The 24,131-nt window shown below is 44.7% G+C and overlaps 2 protein-coding genes across 2 annotated transcripts in view; one reads left to right on the plus strand and one right to left on the minus strand.

Moving 5' to 3' along the window:
- Positions 1 to 1,894, minus strand: part of Sec11c (SEC11 homolog C, signal peptidase complex subunit) — a 15,858-nt gene extending 13,964 nt beyond the window's left edge. Inside the window, exon 1 of the mRNA XM_076837020.1 lies at positions 1,722 to 1,894. Within this exon, the coding sequence (XP_076693135.1) occupies positions 1,722 to 1,808 (87 nt within the window). The 5' untranslated portion in view covers positions 1,809 to 1,894. The remainder of the gene's footprint in view (positions 1 to 1,721) is intronic.
- Positions 1,807 to 14,470, plus strand: LOC143382986 (translin-associated protein X). The gene is made up of 2 exons (XM_076837333.2): positions 1,807 to 2,035; positions 13,020 to 14,470. The coding sequence occupies exons 1-2, from the start codon at positions 1,807 to 1,809 to the stop codon at positions 14,030 to 14,032; spliced, it is 1,242 nt and encodes a 413-aa protein (XP_076693448.1). The 3' UTR covers positions 14,033 to 14,470.
- Positions 14,471 to 24,131: the final 9,661 nt, after the last annotated feature.

Here is a 24,131-nt window from a genome sequence, read left to right on the forward strand (position 1 = left end):
TTTCTTTCTTTCTTCCTCACTGCAGAAACAAAGAGCCCTTGTTTTGCATGTGGCTCTTGCCTTAATTAATAGTAAGCAGGGGCAGCAGAGAAAGGAGGTCCCGATTCCAACATTGGCAAAGCATGCAGGCATGACAAGGTGTCACAAGGATGCTAATTTGAAAGGAAAAAAAGAAACAAAGAAACAAGAAAAAAAAAAAGATAAACTTTAAAACAAAAAGTACCACAAGGCAGTATATTTCAGCTTCTACATTTGAATTAGAAGATTAATAAAATAAGCAATGCAACTAGCTTAAGACAGGCCCATCCCTGAAGAGAGGGAACACCCAGGGCTTCCAAAGGGCAAACGGGGTTAGGGATTGATACACTCACTGGAAGTCTTTCTCTAATAGTCCGCAATTATAGCCATGAGTAATCAGCACCAGTTTGAGAAACATTTTTAAAAATCTAGCCAATAATCTGGATTTTAAAATACAGCTCTGTTTCCTGGAGACTCTTCCTGCAAACAGCATCAATGCTCAGATCATTAGCTTTTGGTGTTTCAAGCCAGTAGTATATTCTACAATTTCTCTTAATCACGGAAACCACAGGAGGTCATCAGCTATGCACACCTAGATACAACCAGATCCTAAACAGTTCTGAAATCCAAGTCACCAAACTCTCCCACTTTGTTACTCTGGTCTGAAATTCTACAGAAAAAAAAAAAAAAAAAAAAAAAAAAGGCGCCCAAAGGAATAAGCTGTGCCTTGCCACAGGCATCATTTTGCCATATAATAATAAATGAAACTGGATCAAAATCATGAGCATTAATACCATTTTCAAAGACAATCAAAACCCCGTAATAAAGGTTGAAGTATCTATCATGATACTGAGCGCAACAGGTCCTCCAAATTCTCTATCTAGACGCTTAAGTAATACATTTTTCCTGGCTGAGAGGGCTTCCAGTCCCTTCTCATTCTTGCCATAGGTTGAAGGGACAAGGACCCAAAGACAGTGATGATGGCCAAGAACTGGCTAAGGAGAGCAGTTTTCCTCTGAGGTCCTATCACGAAGGAATCAGAAATCAATTTCAGCTAACCAAAGACCCCCAGGTAACTGCCTCCCATATTCATGGTGCAGACAGCATGATTCAATCTGAGAGGAAAGTTAGAGAAGACGTCTGGAATTCCCTTTGGAACACTGCTCGGTCCACAATGACTGAGCAGCACCTGTGAGATCACTAGGCACGGAAAAACCTGCCCCGGCCGGGAAGAAACAGCTTTGGGAGGTATCACTGGACAGCTCCCATTGTCAAAAAGTTCTTCCCTTCTGCCTGCCTCTCTGCCACTTCCATGCGCGCGCAATCAGGCCTCTGGATGGTTACAAGGAAATGTGTTCCTCCTCACTGAGGGGCCCTTCAAATCTGCGCACAGACAGCTGTCACTCGCGCTCCAGTCATCTCTCCTCGCTTTCCCAGCGCATGTCATCCACTGCACTGGGCTTCTTCTATTCTCTTCCCCTTCCTGACCATCCTCCCCTCATTTGCTCTTATCAGTGCAAGAAAGCACACATTTGCCCACACGTGGGTCTGGGAGGATTTGAACCCAGAGGCTCTGAAAGCTTCGGGTCGCCACCGGGTCGCAGTCACCCGCAACTGCCCTTGTGCAAACCCTACTCTCCAAACCCGGACTCCCAGCTGCCGCAGCGCACCCCCGGCGAGCCCCCAGCCCGGGCATCGGTTACCTGACGCTTGTTCATCTTCCTCAGGTCCCCAAAGATGTCCAAGCCGGACGCGGGGAGGTGCGTCCCCACGGCGCCCGCGCGTACCATGGCAGGGTCTCTGGGGGCCAAAGCGCCCGCCGGCTCCGGTTGTCACAGACGGCTGCGGAGCACCGCAGGCCCCGCCCACCAGCCCCGCGTCCTTGCGGACCACGTGACCGGCTACATGCTTGGGCGTCTGGGAATCGTAGTCTCGCAAGTCTCGGCCACGGATCCGCCCGTAGGAACCAAGAGGAGAAAAACTACCATGCCCAGAATGCCGCGGGCCGACAGCCTCGGCCAGTGAAGACCCTGGGCTCCCAGAGAGGGCAGCGACTGGGCTCGGGAGCCTTCACCGACCCTTCCGAGGGACTGTGGGGCAGTGGGTGAATCCGCATGTCGTGGGGCAACTCGAGGAAGTGACTGCTCAAGAGAAACTGAATTCCCAAGACTCTGGTCAGGCGCCAAAAGGACACCTAAATATCCCTCGCAATTACCTAGCCGTGTATCTTGGCCATTGGATGACTGCGACACGGGAAGGCGGAGCTTCTGCCTGGGGTCGGACAGTGCAGAATCGGGGTGGGGCCCAAAGTGGGCACGCCTGATGAGCGGGGCCTGAAGAGGCGGGGATTTTGAAACTGCAGGACTCCGTGCGCTGAAAGACTGCAAGAGTAGGGTTTGAATGCAAAGGAGCATCTTTGAATCGTCATGACCAAAATGTGTAGAAACAGATATTAATTGAATGAATAAATAACCACCTAACTCTTATACACAAGGAGTCAGAGACTCAGAAAGGTTTAATGATATGGCCAAGTGGCAGAGTCCGAAATGGAAATCATATTATGAAATGACAAGTCCTACATTACCAAGTCCTAACTTTAGATTACCTTTGATTTATTCACTTACTCGCTTCTGCCTTATTTATTTTGTTCCTTTATTTATAAATCTTCATGGAGCTCCTAATATACACCTAGTTCAATTCTAACACTTGAGAAAAATTAGCAGAAAAATTAGCAAAAATCCTTCGCGTTTTATGAAGGCAAACATAATAAGATAAGCAGATTATAATAGTACCCGAAGGGTAGTGGTGGTGCTGTGGAAACAAACAAGCAGAGAGGCTGGATCCGGATCTCTGGAGGAAGGGAGCATGCTGCAATTTAAAATATGCCAGAACTTGACTTACCATGAAGCTAATAAAAGGTGAGCTTTTAGATGCTTCTTGCATAGATTCTTTCCTGGTAGAAATACAGCCAAAGAGCTTTGTAAAGTTTTCCAAAGAAAGGTACTCAGATTGCTGTTGATTAAGAGTTCTGGGGTTTTTGTTTGGTTGGTTTTGGTTTTTGTTTTGCATTCCAACTTTCTCTCCATCATACTTCTATGGAGGTGGGTACAGTAAGCATTTGGGGATCAAATTAAGGAGAAGTTGAGTTGGAGATACACTTAGTGGATATATTTATGTGACTCATGGTCATTTCCTGTCATCCTAGTATAGAAATGGCTTTAGAAATATTGTCACCCATTGTGCCACCTCATGACAGGAAGTTGCACTAGAGGTGGCATCTGATATGAGGCTATCCTACAACCCCTGGTCTCAGAAGTAGGAGAGGAGAAACAAAGTTTGAAATGTACAGATCCAGAAACTTAGCTGTGTTGCTGAGGGACAGAATGTGGAGCATCTATGCCCAGCCCCACCCTGGTGCAGTGTTTTCCTCTCTGGGGAAAAGGTGAAAGATGAGATGCTTACCTCTAAACAACTACCATGAGTAAAGAGACTCAACACTTGGTAGGCCTTTTTGTAATCTGGAGGCAATATAGATCTCTTTGAGTGTATATTTTAGTCTATCTACAAGTGACCCCTGAGGCTGCCAGTTTTAAGAGGTAACCATAAACCAGGCATGGTGGTGCATGCCTCCAGGGACATGGGAGGCTGAGACAGGAGGATTGAAAGTTGCCAGCCTCAGTAATTTATCAAGTCTTAGCTAATTAAGGAGACCCTGTCTCAAAAATTAAAAGGGGTGGAGCTGTAGTTCAGTGATAAAATGCCCCTGGGTTCAACTCTAGTACCAAAGAAAAGAAAAGAGGCAATCATAACAAGAAAAGGCTCTGCAGCAAATCCAGCTCTGTGCACTTAGATTTCATGATCCAACTGATGCAATAGTAACTCAAAGTGTTGTTGATAAATATGACAGATGTATCAAAACTCTAGCAAAAGAGGAACAGGACAGATTTTTAGGATAGTGAAGGAATTTGTGCCCTCTCCATAAATGACTATATTCTTTTTGAGAAACAACTTCTATTTTGCCATTGGTCCTTGGGAGACCCTGAATGCCCAGAAGTGGGATCTCAGTAGACCATGCAGCCCAAGCTTCCTATCAGGTACTAAGTGTTTTATGCCCCATGTAGCCATTAGGATGAATGGATGGATGAATGGAAGGATGGACAGATGAATGGGGCAGGAATTTATTTCCAAATGAAAATGGTACATAAGAGACCACTCTCAGGCAGATCCAGAGGAATGAGTAACTTGAGTAAGCAGGTGTCTCCAGCTCCTGCAGCCTAGTGCATTGCCTCCTCTCCTTCAATCCCTCCCTCCACTCCCCTCTTGAGGATTACCTCATGTGCAGTTAACTAAGAAAGCAAAAACTCAAGTCTCGTTTATAATTGGGTCTATAAGATATGCCAGTATTCCCAGAAAGTGAGTATTATATAACACAACAGCCCCACAGAAGTGATCCTAAAGGACACCCAAAAAGAAAATCTTCCCAGTGGACAGAACTGCAAGTAGAACACTAGATTGAAATATGGCCAGAAGTCTGGGTCTACAAGTAATTTGCGGAATTTTGTCAATGATTTGACTGGATCACTTTAGATGGGGAAGGAGCACGATTGGAATTTGGTGATGAGGATGTCTTTTTGAAAAAGTATGTGGCTAGCTAGACCTCTCAGAATGGGTACAGCCATGAAGACGGTGATATCCCAACTGAATTCCTACATCTCCTTTAAAGGAGGCACTTAATAACCAGGAAGACAGAATCACATTATCCATGAATATCAGTTTGACTCTTTGGTCATTCCAACACTTGCTCAATATTCCCATAACTTAAGTAGGCTTAATGCAAAGATAGAAGTTTTACATGGGCCAACAACATGGACTTTCCTTCCCTAAGGCTGACCTGAATAATGATTACTGATTGCCCACTGTGAAAACAGTAGAGACCAACACTGATCCCTGATGTGACATAATTTCTTGGTCACAGCAGCCCGTTGTCTGGTCCCAGATTGGTTACATTCGTTATCTTCCACAATGCAAAGGGCAGGGAATTGCACTCACTGATATAGATACATCTGTGCCTATGGACATGCCTTCCTTGCCGCTAATGCTTCTGCCAGCATCATCATTTATGAACTCACAACATGACTCACTCACCATCATGGCATCTCATCAAGGAACTCTTTTCATAGCAAAGAAACATACAGAAATTGGCATGTGGCTAAGAACAATATGTTTTTACTACATACGTTCTTGTCCATGAACAGCTAGATTGATTGAACAGGAGACTGGCTTTACTGAAGACTTGATAGTGGCACTAATTGGAGATGATACTTTGAAACATTTCCATTTTCTCTTCTGGGATACAGCATATGCTTTGAATTGATGACCATTCTATAGTGCTCTCTCTATAGCCAGGGCCCATACAGGGCCCAGAAATCAAGGGGTGGTAGTGAAATGGTTCTTCTCACTATTATACCAAATCAACCATTCTCAATGGTTTAGCTTCCCATCTTGGCAACTTTAAGCTCTGCTAGTTTGGAGGTCTTAAATCCTCAAAAAGGAATGCTCTCACCTGGAAACACAGCAACGAATCCATCAAATTGGCAGAAGAAATGGCCCTCTGATCCCTTGTGGGTCCTTTTACCACTGAACTAGAGGGTATTAAAAAACGACTGATATAATTGATCCTGATTGCCAAGAGAAAATTGGATTATTGCTACATAATGTGGCCAAGGGTGATTATATCTGGAATCTAGTCGATCTTCTGGGATACATTTTAATTTGTCCATGATCAATAGAAATTGTTAATAGAAAACTACAGCAACCCCCCCAAAAAAAATACTATTGAGGACCTATACCCTTCAGCAATTAAGATGTTGTTCCTTTAGCATATAATCCTGATTAGCCAAGGCCCGATTGGAAGTAAGGGAACTATATAGAATAAGTAGTGGAAGAAGAAAGTCATATCCTCTTGAGCTTGTGAGCAATTTTAGAAATGAGGATTATATTAGGGTTGCAAATTTTCATTTTTTTCTACTATACATACACCTTAATTTTTAATATATAACATTTTCTTCTCCCTCCTTCTTCTCATTACTAATTTACATGAAGTTGTTGGAAGTTAATTTCCCAATTTAGTCTTTAGGCAACAGAATATTCAGTGGGGCTAGGTCTGAATTTGAGAAATAATTAATAGAGCCAGTGAGGATACAATGAATGAGACTGTAAATGACCTCATTTTGGAGAAAGTGAGAACTTTGTTTTGCCTTTACAAATATTAGCTATAGCTTATTAGTTGGAAACATAGGGTATTTTTATTGTTTTCCAGAAGTTCAAGTGTGAATAGAATAATATAGATGAAGCTGAGTAGCTAAACCCCTTGCCAGTGGTTAAAAATTATAGTAATTACAAATTACTGCCTCTCTGCAAATCTACCCTTCCTCACCCTGCTTTGTGATATGGAGCCGAACCCTATAAACATTTCTCCTTTGCCTGTTGGTGCAATGCTAAACCATGCCAGTAGAGAGCGCTGGAGGGACACTGGAGGAGGGAGGGGTGCTGGTGTCCCTTTTCTTCCTTGTCCCTGAGGGATGCAGATGCCAGTAGCATTGCAAGACTTGGCGCTGCTCACCCTCCAGCAGGTTGCAATGGCACCTCAGAGACTGGCTACCATTGAGTTTTATAAGCACCTTAGCTGGCTTCTCAGTCACTCTCACTGGCTCCCCAGTGGGCAGGCTCCTCTTGCAACCTGTCACACCTCAGAGAACTTCTCCGCTACCCAGTGGGTGGCACCCTCACCCTCTAAATGGAAAACTCAGCCCCCAGGAGGCAGAGCCTCTCCCAGGCTTCTTTCCTTGGGTTCTGTGCCTCAGCCCCATAGTGATTGTTGCTTTCTGATCTGCTGTTCCTGTATTCTTGACAGTTATTTTTACCTCTTAGTAGTTAATCCACTGTTACTAATATCATTGAATCTTCCTTTTTGGGGTTTTTGTTGAGATCTGTCTCTTGACTGACATAATTAATCATTCAGGAGGCTGCTCCAACCCCCAAACAGTGTCTTACTCAACAAAGTTCGTTGTTCTAGTTATTTTAATCACAAAAGTGACAAATCCCTATTCCACTGAAAAACCAAATTATACACACAAAAAATGAAATTCTCTTCATCCCACTCAACTCAGCATAACCCCGTTCACTTCTCAAAGTTGATGTGTGTCCTTCCAGTCGTAGTCTCTCTCCTCTGATGAATTTATTTCCCTTTTTGCTTTTGAAACAATGTCACAATGGGTGGTGTGTATTATTTATGTGTGTTGGATCTATAAGATGAAATTCCTAGAAACTGAATTATCGAACCAGAGTATGAATACTGAAAATCTAGCTGTCCCTCCAGAATAGCTAAACTAATTTCTTATCCCTCACAAAAGAGGTTTGACACCATGTGATGTCAAAATTGGGAGGAACCAAAAGTCGCATGGTTAAAAACTTTTTGACCTTATTGATGACGAACCCAGGGTCCAGAGAGAGAAATGATTTTTCAGTGTCACAGAATTACTAGATCTGGACGGGGTAGGGGAACTTAAGTCCAACTAGGCTTGAAAGGATTACATTTTAAATAACAGTTAGAGGGGGACTGAGAAAATGCTTCACATAACACTCTTCTAATGATCCTACATTTCAAAAAATAGTCTGTGCTTCTTAGGCCATGGTGATTTGGCAGCCTGTGTGACCCAGCTATTGGCCAATTGTTCTGTTTAGGATTGTAACGTCTTATGCTATAAAAGGGAGTTAGAATCCTTCTGGGTCAAGTCTCTGCCCACAGTTGGCATCTCCTCTGGCAGACTAGACAATCGCAAAGCCTCTGTTGAAATGTTATTGAACAGCTCCTCAATTCCCTAGTGAAAATAGAGCAGAGGCTGACTACGTATCAAAAATCATGCTTCCCTCTCTTCCAGTTGCACCTTTTTATATAGTAGACCTTTACAAACACGGAAGGAGGCTCACCTGATGAAGGTGAACTGGCAGAAACAGGAATACCAGCCTCCCATCCTTCCAGCCTCACACGCCATCCACAGGGCAGGGAACACTCTCAGTACTGTCACTAGAACAGGTTGATGTTGGAGACCCCTCTTGGATCAATTCTTGTTGCTGCTGGGCTCCTAGTTTTGTCGGTTTGATTTGTTCCTACAAAGGAAGTCACTAAATCAAGAGAGATCTCAAAATTCCATGGGGCACCTGAAGAGCCTCTGCCCACCCTTGGCTGGCTTTCAGCCTCTCCCTGGCTCTGTCTTCGCTCCTCGTTCCTCATTCCTCCATCTTCAATTGCACTGTGATAGCAAATACAGGATTTTCACTCTTGTGGGCGGATTCCCTCCCAAGGCCCATAAAAAAGAACAGAGTTGACTTACTGTTGGCTTTACTGTCGCCATCTGGGGAGGAGCACTGGCAATCAAGCCTTCCTTTATTATTCCTTTATTTGTCTATTTGTCTTTGTAGATGGATCCTTTTCTTTATTATATGTTGGAAACCAAAACATAGTATTGTTTTATTTCTCCTTTATGAATGGAGAAGGAAACGTGTGAATTTTCCTTATGAAATTCCATAAACACAGGCTGACCCCACACGTTCTTAGTCATTCCCTGACGCTTTCGATCCCCTTGGGGGAGGGAGAGAGAGAGAGAGAGAGAGAGAGAGAGAGAGAGAGAGAGAGAGCCCAAAAGAGAATTCTAAGAGGTCTCCCATAGGACAGTTGGCTCACTCCCTTAAATATTAAACTATTTGCTCCATCAGGCACTGGGAATTCAGAGCTAAAAAAGATAGTTTTTAGGCATAGCCAATGCTGTGAATGTGTACGCACGATCACCATGCAGAATAAGAGAGGACCTCCGTAGACTCAGAGGTGTACCGTCTGGTACAGAACCCCTTAGCACAGCAGCATGACCTTTGTGAGCAGGAGGGGTGATTGCTCATGGAAATTCAAACACTGCAGAATCTTGGGGATTCTGGTCTGCTAAGGTGTGATGAGAAGATGTGGCACCCATTTAGAAATGGAGCACAAACAGGAAGACATCAGATGAATGACTTGGACTTCGGTGGGGTCCGGCACTTCTGCTGGGAAGGACTCATGATGTCTCAGATCTGAGTCAGAGGCACTTGGTTAATGGTGCCAGACACCAGCTTTTTGAGTCACTCCTGACCTTCTCCATCGGAAGGATATGCTTCAGAAGAACAGCACCTTTACCCAGGGATGTCACAATCCAGGGTAGAAAATGGAGCTGCCTGTCCCTCCTCCACAACTTCTTCTACTCCACTGCCTGAAAGACTCTGGTCAAAATAAGTCATTTCTTATATCACCACCCTCTTCTACCCCAGCTGACTGCTCTGATGACCCCTTCCTCCTTGTAGCTGCTGCAACAAGCCCCAACCAGTGTGATGCTTTGGAATGTGTCAGAAATAGTTAGGGGCGGGGAGGTGGAAAGGAACATGACATTCATTAACAAAAGATGCTCATTTTGATTTTGTGTCTCATGTTACTTGATGCTCATGAAACAATCAAGAGCTCTTAAAATTTGGCCTCAAAGTTTAACTAAATGCTGTGTGTGTGTGTGTGTGTGTGTGTGTGTGTGTGTGTGCATGCGCGTGCGCTAGGGATCTGGCACAGGACCTTGTGCATGTGAGGCCAGCACTCTACCCAATGAGCTACATCCCCAGCCCTGAATGCTTTAGTTTTAAAAATGGTAGGGAGGCATTTTCTCCCTACCTGTTGATACATCAGTAATTTCCACAGGAATTTGAATAGACACAAGAAGTCTGCATCCTGTGGTATGGATCATCCTGGAACAAGACACAGGACATCCACATTGTCCCCAGGCTGTGTTCACACAGAGCAGAGTCACCTTGAGCTACTCTGGGCCCCAGCTTCCCTACCTCTATGGAAACAAATCTGTAGCCTCTAACATTTTGTGGCAAGTTCCCCAATCATAGCCTCCAGGAAACACAAATGTTTAAATGTTATTTTCCTGAAACTCAGAAAAGTTATATTAAAGTCGTCTTCTGTCTGGTTAGCAGCAACAGAACAATCACTCTCGGTTTCATACGTGGTCAGTTTGAGGGGACGTTTAAACTCCCTGCTCTGCCCACTCTTTTCTCCCCAGATAACAGTGAGTTCAGGGAAGTGTGTGGTGACTTGCGGGGCAGATTTTTTGTCTGCTTTTCCCTCTGATCTGTCTCATTCTTGCTCCAGCATCCTTTGAAGTGGAACTTGTCTGGACTGGTCCTCAGGTGTGACCTCTCTTCATAGGGACACTGTCTGAGTCGCCGGCCTCTGTCCTCACTGCCCCACTAAAGTGTCTGAGGCACTGCCATGGCCTCTGGCCTTCCTAGCCACATGCATCATTAGCGGTCTTCTTTGAGTTCACCAGTCCTCTGCCTTTGGGGCCTTTCTTGACTAACTTCCCGAGCTCATCTCTATTCTGTTATCCTACACCTTTGCAGCTCAGGGACATGGCAAGGGAGTTGACACTCAGAGGTCCAAGTGGCACGTTTCCACTCTGGAATTATCAGTCTTGGAGAGGACATGTATTTTTATCCCTCACTCCCCCTTTGGGACTCAGCTGGAAAAGGTCAGATACCAAGATAGCCCTGTAACCTTGACTCAATTTTTTCCTTTCCATGCCTTAGCTTCGAGAGCTTTGAAGGAGGTTCAAAGGAAAATGGGTGATTCTAGACATTTTCCTCTTGAGATTTCTCTGGTCTTATATCTAAATGGTGTCTCTGGACTTAGAAGTCAAGAATTTACCACCTGAGCCTCTGGCTTTATAATAACTTCTTTTTTCACCGAAGTTGGTAACTCATGTGTGGCTGTCTTTGCTGGGACAAGGACTATGTCTTGGGATTGAAATGACACTATTAAAAGAGTGGACATGGAGATGTAAAGCAAAGCTATGGGTCCTGTACATGTCAGTATGACAATTCTATGACTGGGTGAACTAACCTAGGTTAAGAGTGCTACTCATTCAGGAAACTTCCTAAAAATCAGGAATTCACAGATCCTCACTACTTACACTGTTCTAGAATCTAAGGATTTAACAAGCACAAGACAGACAAGGTCCTTGCTTGCATGATACTTTATTCTAGTAAGGAAAGATACTAAACAAACAAACAAAAATAATTAGACTAATACAAAACATTTATAATTGTTATAAATGATGAGAAGTGTCTGGCCATTCCATATCCTAGGGGAAGTACATTTGGAACCTTGAGATCAACAATTACAAAAGCCTGAGATAGATAAGAAACTAGAGGATATGTGTAAGATGGATGTAAGAAATCTGTGCAAGGCAGGTCAAACATCAGAATAGCACAAAGGCATTATTCACATATTGAAATTTAGATAGAATAGGGTGTTTCAATGAGGAAGGGTCCCCTGAAATTGAGATGGTGGTAGGGAAGTAGGGACAAGCAGAATGTCATTTAATGATATATTTTTTCATCATTAATTCAGTTACTTATTCATTAATCCTAAAATCAGTCATGGAGAACTCTAGGGGTTATACAAACAGAAAAATCATGGTCCTGAATCTCAACCCTACAAATCAGAATTAGGGATTTAACTCAGTGGTGTAGCGTATGCTTAGCATTAATTAGGCCCTGATTTACATCCCTAGCACTGCAAAAACAAAAGGAAGAAAGGAAGAAAGAAAGAGAACCTATAAGGAAGGGAGAACCTATCAAAGAAGGAATTGGGACATATAATTAATTACATTCAGGTGCAATGCATTAAATGCACATAAACACATGCATGCACAGATCTTCAGTGCATCCTGGTCTGGAGGCAATGGAAACCCAGATAGATTGAAAGGGAACCAAAAGTGCCCATGGTTATTTGACACTTGCTTTGCAAACCAAACCTTTGGAGGGAGAAGCAATTTCTCTTTTATGGGTTCTAAGGTTCTGATTTTTTTCTTTATTTATTTTTTTTATTTTTTATTTTTTTGTAGTGCTGGGGATCAAACTGAGCCATATTGAGCCATATTCCCAGCCCTGGGTTCTGATGCTTGCAATCAAAAGTCCTGACTTTGAAAATGGTGACGTCTACAATAATTAGATGGTAGTATGAGGTGCTCCGTGGACCCATTCACTAGTGAAAAAAGCAGAACTGGTGAAATTTATTTGAAACAACCATGTGAAGTCTCTGGAAATTGTCAAAAGGAATGTACAACCGATGAAGAGGACCTTATTCAAGAGGACCTTTTAGTGCTCAATAAGAATAGTAAAAGTTAATGGTGTCTGAGCCACAACCCGGTCCCCTCTGCCCAGCTCAGCTTGACAGAAGCTCCACTTCTGGGAGGTAAAGAAGATGGGCCACATGTGGCTACTTCGGGGGGCTGAGAAGTCCCAGATGAAGGCCCCAGCAGCTAAGGGTCTTGTGAGGGTTCACTCTCTGCTTCCAAGAATGAGTCCTGGCTGCTGTCTCTTCATATGGCAGAAGGGACAGAATAGCAGAAGGGCAAAAGGGGACATGCAGGCTCCCTCAAGCCTTTTTATCTTCTCATCTGTAAAGGCAGAGCCCTCACCACCTAATCACCGGCAAAGGCACCACCTCTTAATGCTATTGTACTGGGGTCAAGTCTCAGCAAGAATTTTAGAGGGGCTCAAACATTCAAACCATCCCAGCTAGCTAGTTCACCAGCAAGAACCAGGACAACAGGCAGCTCCCAAGAGCCCTCCCAGGGTCAGAAAAACCTTCCTCTGCCCTTGGGTATATCAAATGGTGCCATCACTCTGGGAAGCATGTAGCAATCCCTCAAATGCTTAGTTTAGACATATAAGTACTGCATGAGCCAGTAATTCTACTCCTAAGTATGTGCCCAAGAGAAGTGAAAATATAAATCCATGCAAAACCATACATGTTGGTTAAATTTAATTTAATTTAATTTATAACAACAAAGAGCAGAAAAAATCCAAATTATCCATCAACTGATGAATGAACTAGTAAAATACAATATCTTGGCGAGCGCGCTTCCGGTGTGCGTGGCCATCACGCGTCGTGTGGTTGCCCCGCAGGCACTTGTCCTGTCTTGTCGACCGCTGCGCGGGCGCTGTGCTGCGTTCCGCGGCCTGCAGTCTCCGTGCGTCCCAGCGAAGGCGGCCCGACTTGAGCGGCAAAGAAGGCCCGGGCGGCTTCAGGAAGAGGAAGCACGACAACTTTCCGCACGGCCAACGCAGAGAGGGCAAGGATGTGAGCGCGTCGTCCCCCGTGATGCTGGCCTTCAAGTCGTTTCAGCAGGAACTGGATGCGCGGCATGACAAGTACGAGAGGCTGGTGAAACTCAGCCGGGACATAACCGTTGAAAGTAAAAGGACCATTTTTCTCCTCCATAGGATTACAAGTGCTCCTGATATGGAAGAAATACTCACTGAATCAGAAGTTAAATTGGATGGTGTCAGACAAAAAATATTGCAGGTAGCCCAGGAGCTGTCAGGAGAAGACATGCATCAATTCCACCGAGCCATCACCACGGGACTACAGGAATATGTGGAAGCTGTCTCTTTTCAACACTTCATCAAAACACGGTCCTTAATCAGTATGGATGAAATTAATAAAGAGTTGGTATTTACAACAGAAGACAGTGGGAAAGAAAACAAGACTCCCTCCTTGGATGCACAGGATAAGCATCTTGTCACTTGGAAACTGAAAGTCACACCTGTGGATTATCTTCTGGGAGTGGCCGATCTAACTGGAGAATTGATGCGGATGTGTATTAACAGTGTGGGGAATGGGGACATCGACACCCCCTTTGAAGTGAGCCAGTTTTTGCGCCAGGTGTACGATGGGTTCTCCTTCATGGGCAACACTGGGCCTTATGAGGTCTCCAAGAAGCTGTACACCCTGAAACAGAGTCTAGCCAAAGTGGAGAATGCTTGTTACGCCCTGAAGGTCCGGGGCTCCGAGATCCCAAAGCACATGCTGGCAGACGTGTTCTCAGTGAAGACAGAAATGCCTGATCAAGAGAAGGGCATCTCCTAGAGCATCGTCCCTGGCTGATCCCAAGAGACCAGTTTGTAAGACTGTCACTTAGCATTTCACTGGACTTTGTTGTGGCATTGGCCTTGAAGTGTTTTCAGTTGTTTGTCTTCTCAGTTGTACGCACACTGTACATACAGTTTTCAGCTGAGGCCCTCTTATCATTTGTGCAAGTGTGGGCACAAGCGTTTGCATGTGTGCCTGTTTGAGGTCTCTGCTGGCTGACCTTCACCATTTATCTGTGCTAGGTAAACATGCTTTGTATTGCTTTTTCTGCGGTACCCCTTTTAATGTACTTGGTGTGAATGTTGTGGTGGTCATTTTTAGTGGCAGCCATTGTAAGTTGGTGGTTTTGTTTTAGATAGAAAAGATTTCTTAGTTGCACTTCTGGACCTGAACTTCCACACCTCCAGAACTGGCTTTGTCCATGGAGCAAGGAGTAAAAACTAAAACCTGTCAACATTTTAAAATTATAAGTTTTGAGGTATTTTTGTGAGAATTTGTATAAAGTTCTGGCTAATTTTAGGCCATTTTGAGTTTATAGCCTTCCAGAAAAAAATGGACAAATGCCCAGATATTAGTGTCTTCACTGTTTTGTTTTCTGCCGTGCTGGGGATGGAACCTAGGGTTGTCGTGACAGGCCAGTGCTCCACCACTGAGCTACATCTCCAGCCCCTCCTCATTTTTTTTCCTTTTGTTGTAGAAGATATGGTGGGGAATTGGAGCTAATATTTTAATGTTTTCAGCGGTTAAGCTGAATTATGTATGTGTATGTAACTAACAATCTTTTAGTGAGTATTTAGCGGGATTTCCCCCCTTGCCATTATTAGAGGCATGTTTGAAGGCTTTCCTGTTCTAGTATCTATTAGAAATTACATTTAGGTAATTGCAATGAAATATTGAAACACTCGAATTGATCCCAACTTTTAAGAGTTGTCTGTGGCATTGGTAAAGTTGCCAAAGAAGATGCATGGTGCACAGTTGGGCAGCTGAGAATGGCGGTGTGGTCTCCGGTGCTCCTCAGAGTGGAACTGCCCTATGGGTGAAGTGACTGCAGCGCTGGCTTAAGATCTAGTTACTCGGTTTTGTTTTGGGAAAGGTCATCTCCGCTGGTAAGAGCTAATCCTTGATAGTGTCCCTTTTCAAACAGTGTCACCTAAATGGATGGTGCAGAGGCTGCTACGAGGTGGGTGGTCCTGCGCCAGGGCACCATTGTATGGGATCAGCTCCTCTGCACACTCTTGTTACTTCTGCCATTTGAATTTAAATAAAAATAAAATGGTAATGGATTGATGAATGTTTTGCAGATGTTTAAAATAAATCTTTTGAATAAAATAAAAAAAATACAATATCTTCATACAATGAAATATTTGACAATAAAAGAGAAATATAATACTGATACATGCTACAACATGGATGAACCTTGGAAAGTATTATGCTAAGCAAAAGAATCAATGTACAGGAGACCACATATTGTATGTCTACATTTATATGAAATATCCAGAATAAGTAAATCTTATATATAGAGAGATCTATAGAGACAGAACTGGTGTGTATGGAGACAGGACAGGGAGTGATGGGAAGCGTGGGAAGTGACAGGGAGAGTGATAGATGAAGAATATAGGGTTTCTTTTAGGGGTGATGAAAATACCCTAAAATTATGTTCATGGTTGCACATCTCCATGAATACACTAAAAGCCAATGAATTGTGCTCTTAAAGTGGGTAAGTTATGCAGCATGTTAACTATACCTCAATAAAGCTGTTTTTTTTTTAAGAGTTCTATAATGCTTTGATTCTCTGTTATTGGCTATGGCCGCATAGAGAAAACCATCACTGCTCCAAGAAGATTGGGTGCAGGGTCCTGGTTAGGGTGCCATAGGAATAGGAAGAAAGCAAGTCACAAGGCAGCCCTGATACCAGGGGTAGGAAAAAAGATTCTTCCCCATTATTAGAGCAGTAAAGAATAATGTGCATTTTTACAATAAACCACACATACCTTAACTTGTGCACTGCAGGTTTCTTCTTAAATTTTCCTTGATTTCATAACAGAATTTTCTTTGGGGAAGTTTTAGAATTTGAATGTACATCTACTCCCTGGGGAAGGACGGTTTTTGGGCCATTAGTCCTCAAAGCAGGTTTTGGGGGTCAGTGCAGGGAGGTGTAGAAAATCCAATGCCCCAAGAGGTAGAAGAGGGAGCCGCAGGTGTGTCCTGGAGTCCTCTGCTTTGGGAGGACAAAGTCTAGAATGGAGCATCCAAACAGGCAGGAGTGCTAGGGAAGAACCTTCTCGGGTGACAGGGGATCCTGCAGGCTGGCTGACCCCAGGCAGCCAGCCATGTGTCAGCAGCAGAACACCCCCACCTGCCAGAGCTGTGGGATGTTAATCCGGGACCAGGATCTTAAGATGTTTCCATAACAACAACGAAGTTGTTCTTGTGAGTCTAGACCAAGTCCCTGATACCAGGCAGAAGGCAATTCCCAGGACAGGGGCTGGGATCAACCAGCAGCAGACCTGGGAAGAAGGGCTTCTCCTGCCTTTGCTCAGGATGAATTCCGGATCCAGCAGCAGGGATGAGCCAGACAGCTCTGAGAGGAAGAAGTCGGACAGAGGCCGGCCCCCCGTGCTGGACCCTGGACTAAGGCCTAGAACTAAGGGAATTTTCCCAGACTAAAAATTGAAAGTAATCATGAGCGTGATGAAAGAGGAGGCCCCAAGTGAGAGTAATAAGTGGAAACGTGAGCTCCAGAGTGTCTGTGCTCATTTTTCTCTGGGCTGAGGAGGGCCCCCTGGAGCAAGGTTTCTATGCTGATCAAGATTCCTTAAGAGGATCCTTAACAAACAACAGCATGTCAAGAGAAGAGCTTTGAAATTGGGGAGAGAAGACTGAAGTGCCATAGCACGTTAGAGATGGATGAGAAAAAAAAAGAAATGAAGGCTCATTTGGGTCGTAAACAAGAAGAGGGGCAGAAGAGGGGAGTAGGGACGGAATTACAAGTGCCTTAAACTAGATGGGGGGCGGGGGGACAGACTTTAGATCTCAGAAGGAAAAGCCAGGGGTAATGAGTTCCTGGTCCCTGGAGGTATACAAGCAGAGATTGTTGGGAAACTATAGAAGAAATTTGTGCATTTGATAAAGAGAAAATCAGGATGAACTCTAAATATCTTATGATCAGAGATTCTAAGTCTCTGAGACCTAACTGGAGGCGCAGTGAGAGCAGTAAACATAGTTAGCAGGAGTCCTTTATGGAGAATGGATTTCAGGAAGAGCAGTTAATCAGTAAGTAAAACAGATTGGAGAGTGTGGGGGCTGGGGGTGGTGGCCAGTTGGCAGAACAGTGGACATCCCTAAGATGGGGTTCCTGCTGCTCCTCTTTTCCTAGGAACTGGCCCCTCTGCTCACTAGCCACAGGCTGCGGAAGCGTCCTCTGTGTTGAATAAGATCCTGACCTCAGCCATATACCTGACCACAACTGACCAGCCCCAGTGTCTACTCCAGTGGACTTCCTGGGCCCTGCCCAGAATGGGCTTCTGCCTGAGCTTACTCAGTAATCCCTTCTCCTGCAATTTTAGATCTGGAAGTCTTTCCCTTGGTGGCCAAGACTACCCACTGCTATGTGTGCTTCATGAACCAGACAAGAAGAGACAATGTGTTTACAGACAGGGAGAAGGAGCCCTGCAGGGATGCCCAGGAAGACAGAGGTTGGAGGTGGAACAAGCCCTGCTCACCAAGTTCCACTGTTTCCCAGCATAACCTTGTTCCCACCCTGGATTTCTAGAGATCCCCTGGTCCTCATAATAAAGTCCCTTTTGGTTTAAGTTGGATAAAGAGCAGTTTCTGTCGCTTGCTACCAAGAAAGTCTTAACCAATTCAAAGCGTTTTTAACAACAGCATAAGAGGAACAGTCGGAACAGAAGGGGGGTGCTGACTTCAGTCACAGACGGAAGTGATGGGCCGTCACACTTCCTGTCTGACTCCCCACAGAGGCTCTGAGGCTGATGCCTGAGAACATGCTCAAGTGCCAATTTACTGTGAAGCTGGTAAATTGGCCATGGAACAGATGCTGTGCAGAATGTGACTTAATTTCATTAGCAACTTTGCATTTGCCAAACAATGTTTTTGCCAGAAGTGCCGGCACATCAGGGTTGTGTGTTTGTTAAAATTAAGCAAGATCCCAGGGAGCCCTGGAGAGGGTCATAGGCTGCCTGGCAGATTGTCTCCCGGCTTCCTGCAGCAGACCCACAGAGCTGAGTTTCCCAGGAGCCTCTGTTGCTCGCTGCCCCCAGCTGGACTGGGATGGACCACAGGGGAGGTTTTCCACCCGAGCATCACTCCGTCCAGAAGGCTCGCTAAGAGCTTCCTAACACCCACGTTTTTCCACAAGTGGCACCGCTCACGCCCACCCCCTACCCCAGAGGGACAGCCATCGCCTCTGCAGTTGGTAGTCAGTTTGCAGTCATTAGAGTGCCTTTCCTCTCCCCTTAACTGCTTCCAGTGGTGTTCAAGCAACTACGCCCTCCCCTCACACAGAGTGGATGAGCCTTAGTTGACTTCTCTCCCTGGTAGCAATCCTTCTTTCCTTTGAAGCAAATGCTCTTTTTCTTTAGGGCCTAATGATAATGGCTTTGGATTTGCCAGAAGGACTGTCTCAGCCACCCACACCTCACCTTTGGGGCGAGACCCCAGTCCCCATCACCAGTTTCACCATCAACAGCTCATGCTCCTCAAGGAACGTGGTCTCAACAAGTTCAAGGCTCTTTATAAGACATCTTCGGGTTGTTCTCTCACCAGCAAACATGCTCACTGCGGCTATTTTTCATCCACTGTGGACTATGAGCATGTATTCACACACGACTAAACATTGTAGGTCACATGTCTCAGTATTGGCCTTATCCCTGAGCACAGAATACCTTCACAATAATTTTGTCATGAATCTGCACTAATAGTATGTTTAGCTTAACAGATTTACATGATCTTTGGTCTAGAAATAATTCCTAGGGTCAGGACTTGCCAGAATTCTTTGGATGGTAAGTGACTCAAGGCAGATTTACCTTTTAAGGAAAGGCAGGTTGTTGAACCTCAGGACTCACATTTCCTATTTTTTTCTCTCTTCCTCTTATGAACACGTTAGTTTCATTCTCCCAGGCTGACTTTTTTCCATGGGGCCAAAATCTAGCTACCTTCCCTGCTTCACCTCCAAAGAGGAAAAAAAATCACCTAATCCAGAGGAGAAGCTCTGGAGTCTTCTACCAGGTTTACTTACCCCTTACTCCAGCCAGGGGTAAGAGGAACCATGACTGGAGCCTCCTCCCCAGCGCCATGATTGGGAGGCTACAGATCCTGGGAGGGGGCTGTTTCCCAAACAACCACATAGTCCCCCACAAGATGGAGGAGGTTCCGGGTAGGACCAGACAACAAAGAGCCACTCTGGGGGTGTCCGTACCATTTCCAGAAGAGGAAGCAGAGGTCGAGAGGCTGGGTGATTTGTCCATCCAAATCCCAGACTGGAGGGACAGTTATAGTTTCCAATCCAAGAGTGAGACAGAGTTCTGACAACTGTTGTTCAATATTAGGGGTTGAATATTTGAGATCACAGCAGTCTTGGAAACTCTGGATTTTTTAAAGAGCCAAATACTCCCAGGACAAAACTTCACATGTGGTAGATGCTCAAATGCACTGAATTCTACAACGTGTCAGCACTTAATTATTTTCTTCTTATTCCAAGTCTCTTGTCCTCTCTTCCCTGGCGTCTATGACGTCATGAGAGGGGAAAATGAAAGACTCAGAGCCCCCCTGGTATAACCAGAATGGCAACTCAGTCCTAGAGCTTTTTACCTTCTCTCAAGCTGCTTGTCACACTCAACTCCCCAAATGCTGAGGAGCAAGCAGGATTCCGGAACAGTGCAGGTGAATCTGCTGTTTCAATGCAAAGCAATCGGGGAAAGAGCCCTGTAGCTGGGGCACAGCAGTGGAACCCATTGCCAGCCTGATAGTTAAGGGGACAGCAGGTATTCTGCTGATGGTCTTCTGAGTGATCTTCCTCTTTGCCTTTGAAGAGGTCCAGTCACATGGCAGTTGTAAGCTTCCCTACAGGACAGACCTTGGGCTTGGGTAGGAAATGCCCAACCTTCCTGTAATTCTATCGTCCTTCTTTTGTCTCTCCTCCCAGACTCCAGTGCCCCAAATTCTCCCCTTGTACCAGACCCAGCCTCAGAATGGGCCCATGTTTCTCTTTCCTATCCCAGCCTTCCTCCCATCCATGACGACCTTGCGATAATCTGGAGATTTTTGATGGGAAACCCGCAGAGACATTATCCTTATCCAAGTCTTTGATTTGCAAAACATCATGAGTGCTTAACTGCTAAAAAGTCAATTGGAAGGACTTCCATTTTGAACAATATGGCAGACTAGCTTTCAGAGACTCAATACAGCACACAAAACTATGCTTTAGCAATGGAATGCACAGTTGAACTGTCAGGAAAATAAAGGAATTATAGATATGTATAAGATGTAGATTCCTAGCAGCATAGAACCTGGATTTTAATGGGCCACATGCACAGGGACCATGAATATCCCAATTTACTTTTCAAAATGTTTAAAAATATAAAATTCTCATACAGTGAGAACAAATCAAAGTTTTATTTAACTCAGTAATGAGAGAAGCAGAAGATGGCAAAACTAGTTCGAGGGGGAGATACCAGAAATCCATGTGCAAAATGGTTCAGGGACACTGGTTACACAACTCTGAAGTCAAACAGAAAGAGGGGAGTGGGGCTCCCAGAGAGTCAAGGATCTATCTTGGGAGTGTTCTAGTTCTTAAATTGGTGGTGGGTATATATTTACTTATTTATTTTTACTGAAACTAGGAAGACAAATTAAATAACTTCTTGTAGGCATGATTTATTTATGATATATTACACAAACACACGTGCACACGCGCACACACACAGTCAATTGGTATGAAAACCAGCAAACCAAAAGAGAGTGAGAGAGCAGAGGAGCTTCCTGGATGCCTGGATGTCCCTTAGATTGTTTAGGGAAACACCTCCTGTCCATCTTCTGCATGCCAGGAACTGCACTGACCTGCTCTGACACCTCCATCCCTCCACATCCTCTTGTGGATGTTCCGAGTCCACGCCTCCCCTGGCTGGCTGTCCTACCCATGAAGGAGACTCTGTCACAGAGACTTGCTCCTGTTACGATTCCTTTGTCCCCCTTACTAGACCAAATAGCTTCTGAGGGTTAGGTCTATGTTTCGTTCAGATCCTTTATCTCTTCAGTGACAAGAACACAAAAATAAATAAATACACACACACACACACACACACACACACACTTTCCTGATTTTTTTCCCCCTCTAAACTGGGAGGACTGTGATTTGGGGAAGAATGGACTTAGGCATGTAATGGTTTGGATCTGGAATGTCTTCCAAAGGTTTGTGTGTTGAAAACTCGGTCCCCAGGGCAGCAATGCTTAAAGGTGGGGCCCTTGAAAAATGTTTGGAGCAGAGGACTCTGACCTCATCCATGGATTCATCCATTGAAGGATTCATAGGTGAGTCGACTCTTGAGAGGTGATGGAAACAGAAGGTGGGATCTAACTGAAGGAATTTGGTTCCTGGTGGCATGCTCTTGGGGACTAAAACTTGTCCTTGGCTGCCTCCCCCCACCCCAACTCTCTTTCCTGTTTGCCATGAGGCTAGAAGCTTTCCTCCACCAAATCCTTCTGCCATGATACTACTACTTTCTACAAGCCTAAATGCAATGGAGCCAGCTGACTCTGGACTGAAACTATGAGCCAAAATAAACCTTTCCTCCTTTAAGTTGGTTTTCTCAGGTATCTCATCACAGCAACAAAAAAAATCTGACCCACATTTTTATTAAACTAATAGCTCATTAGATGCTGCTATTAGTAATAATAGAAGTTCTATCACTGAGCAATCTACAGGGCACAGAGAACCTTCAGGTCCTCCAAAGGAGCCCTCATTGGGGAATACACTGGACCCAGCCTTGGCTTGAGGCAGGCCATGGCATATCCTACCCCTCTGCCCAGGATGAGTCCTCAGCACCATCATTAATTAGCAGCCTTCCTTTTAGCACACCCTAGATTTTATATAACAAATAAAGGAATGAAAGTATACTTAAGTCTTCTTAAAATAAGCCTTATTCTTGGGTGGAGCCATAGGTCTCTCATCATATGCTAAATGTTGTCATGTCAGGAGGCGATATCTGGAATTGTTACAGTCATATTTGTGACTAATCTGAAAATGAAACTAATTCCAAGGATGACAAACTATAGAGATGACCTATCAGTCAGCTGGAGGTAAGTTATGCTGCAGTATCAAAACATCTACAAACCTCAGAAGTTAACAACAATATGGGCTTATTTCTTGCTAACATGACATGTCCAATATGGATGGGCTTTGCCTGGATCTTTTTTCTGGGATCACTTTGTACAGACATCTCCTATCTGGAACCTGTAGATCTCATGATAGAAGGAAAAGAGAAATAACAAAACCTTCCAAGATAGCATTTAATGCTTCTGGTTAGAACTGGATTATCTCCCTAAGCTCACATTTTGTTCACCGAAGGACATCATATGGCAAGCCTGAAGTGAATGGAGTGGCATGGCATAATCTTAACTGAAGGGGTGTGGCAAATATTTTGGAACAATCATTCAAACTCCCTAGGTTGGTGAGAGCCTAAGAATCTGGTCCTTATTGACATCACTGAGTTACACTCTGTTACCTTATAATTTGCCACATCTCTGGACTTACTTGGGAGATATTTTTAATTGTCTTCTTCACCTCTTCATCGTTTAAGCCATAGTTGGTATAGTCCACAGAGATTGCCTCTTCCAAGGACATTGGTTATTCACACATTTTTGTCCTTTAAGCAAGAAAGCTCAAGATTTCTGATTATTTGACCCCACAAACATGACATAGTGGCCCTTAAGTAGCCTCAAAGAAGTCAGGGGATTTTGTGGAGCAAGGCCAGACAGCAGAATTTTCAGACTCATAATTCAGCTAATTTGCTGTACCTGCATTCAGATAGTTGTAGAGGTGTGTGATGAATTTTATTTACCCAGCAAATAATCCCCACCCCCCACACACATTTTTCTAATGCTGAGGACTTACCCTAGGGGTGCTCTAACACTGTGCTATATCCCTTTTTATTCTTAATTTTTGAGACAGGGTCTCATCAAGTTTCTGAGGCTGGCCTCAAATTTGTGATCCTGCTGCCTCAGCCTACTGGGATTACAGGCAAGTGCCACCACTTCCGGCTCAAACCACTCCTGCCCCCTTTAGTTGGCACAGTATAATTATATATAATAGTGGGATTTATCATGCATATATGCATATAATTTGTCAAACAGCCCCTTTTGAAGCACTCCTACCCCACCTCTTCTATGCAGATGCCTGTTCCTTTCAACGTGTGCCTCAAGCTGACTCTGACTAGTGACTGTTCTTCAACTTTCGTGGCCACAGAGAGCCTCCCTGGAGTCTCCAAATGGCTAAAACACCCACCTCCAGCACACCAAGAAACAGAATTACTGTAAGCAGGCTACAGAGATGGGACCCAGAATTGAACCACCTGCTTCCCCCGGAACCTTGACCAGGGGAGAGGTGCAGCCTGGCTTCTGAGTTAAGCCTGAGAATGACACACACGCTCTCTCATCTCTGCCTCCGTGTGTGTGTGTGTGTGTGTGTGTGTGTGTGTCGATTAGCTTCCTCCACATGACACAAAGGTATCTGTTGAGAACTCTCAAGTTTTAGGTTTTTCTGACTCCCCCAGTTCAAGTCCTATATCCCAGGGAAAGCCCGGCTTGGCCTGGCTTGGGGCAGAGACCAAGCCCCAGTCAACTAACCTAGATCAGGGTCTTATGATTGGCCCAGTGGGGTCAGGGGCCAGGTGTGCAAGGATCCAGCAGCTTCTGTGTGAACCACCAGGTTGGAAAGCGGAAAGGAGCAGTTCCCAAAACATCGGGGGAGCTGCCCTTAGCGGATGGGCAGGAGATGCTGGGCAGACACAGGACAGACATCCACTCTGCCTTCCACAGCACCCCAAGCTTTGTGATGTGACTGCATGTCTGCTCACGCCCC

The sequence above is a fragment of the Callospermophilus lateralis genome, chromosome 17 (assembly GCF_048772815.1).
Source record: "Callospermophilus lateralis isolate mCalLat2 chromosome 17, mCalLat2.hap1, whole genome shotgun sequence".
Taxonomy (NCBI): Eukaryota; Metazoa; Chordata; class Mammalia; order Rodentia; family Sciuridae; genus Callospermophilus; species Callospermophilus lateralis.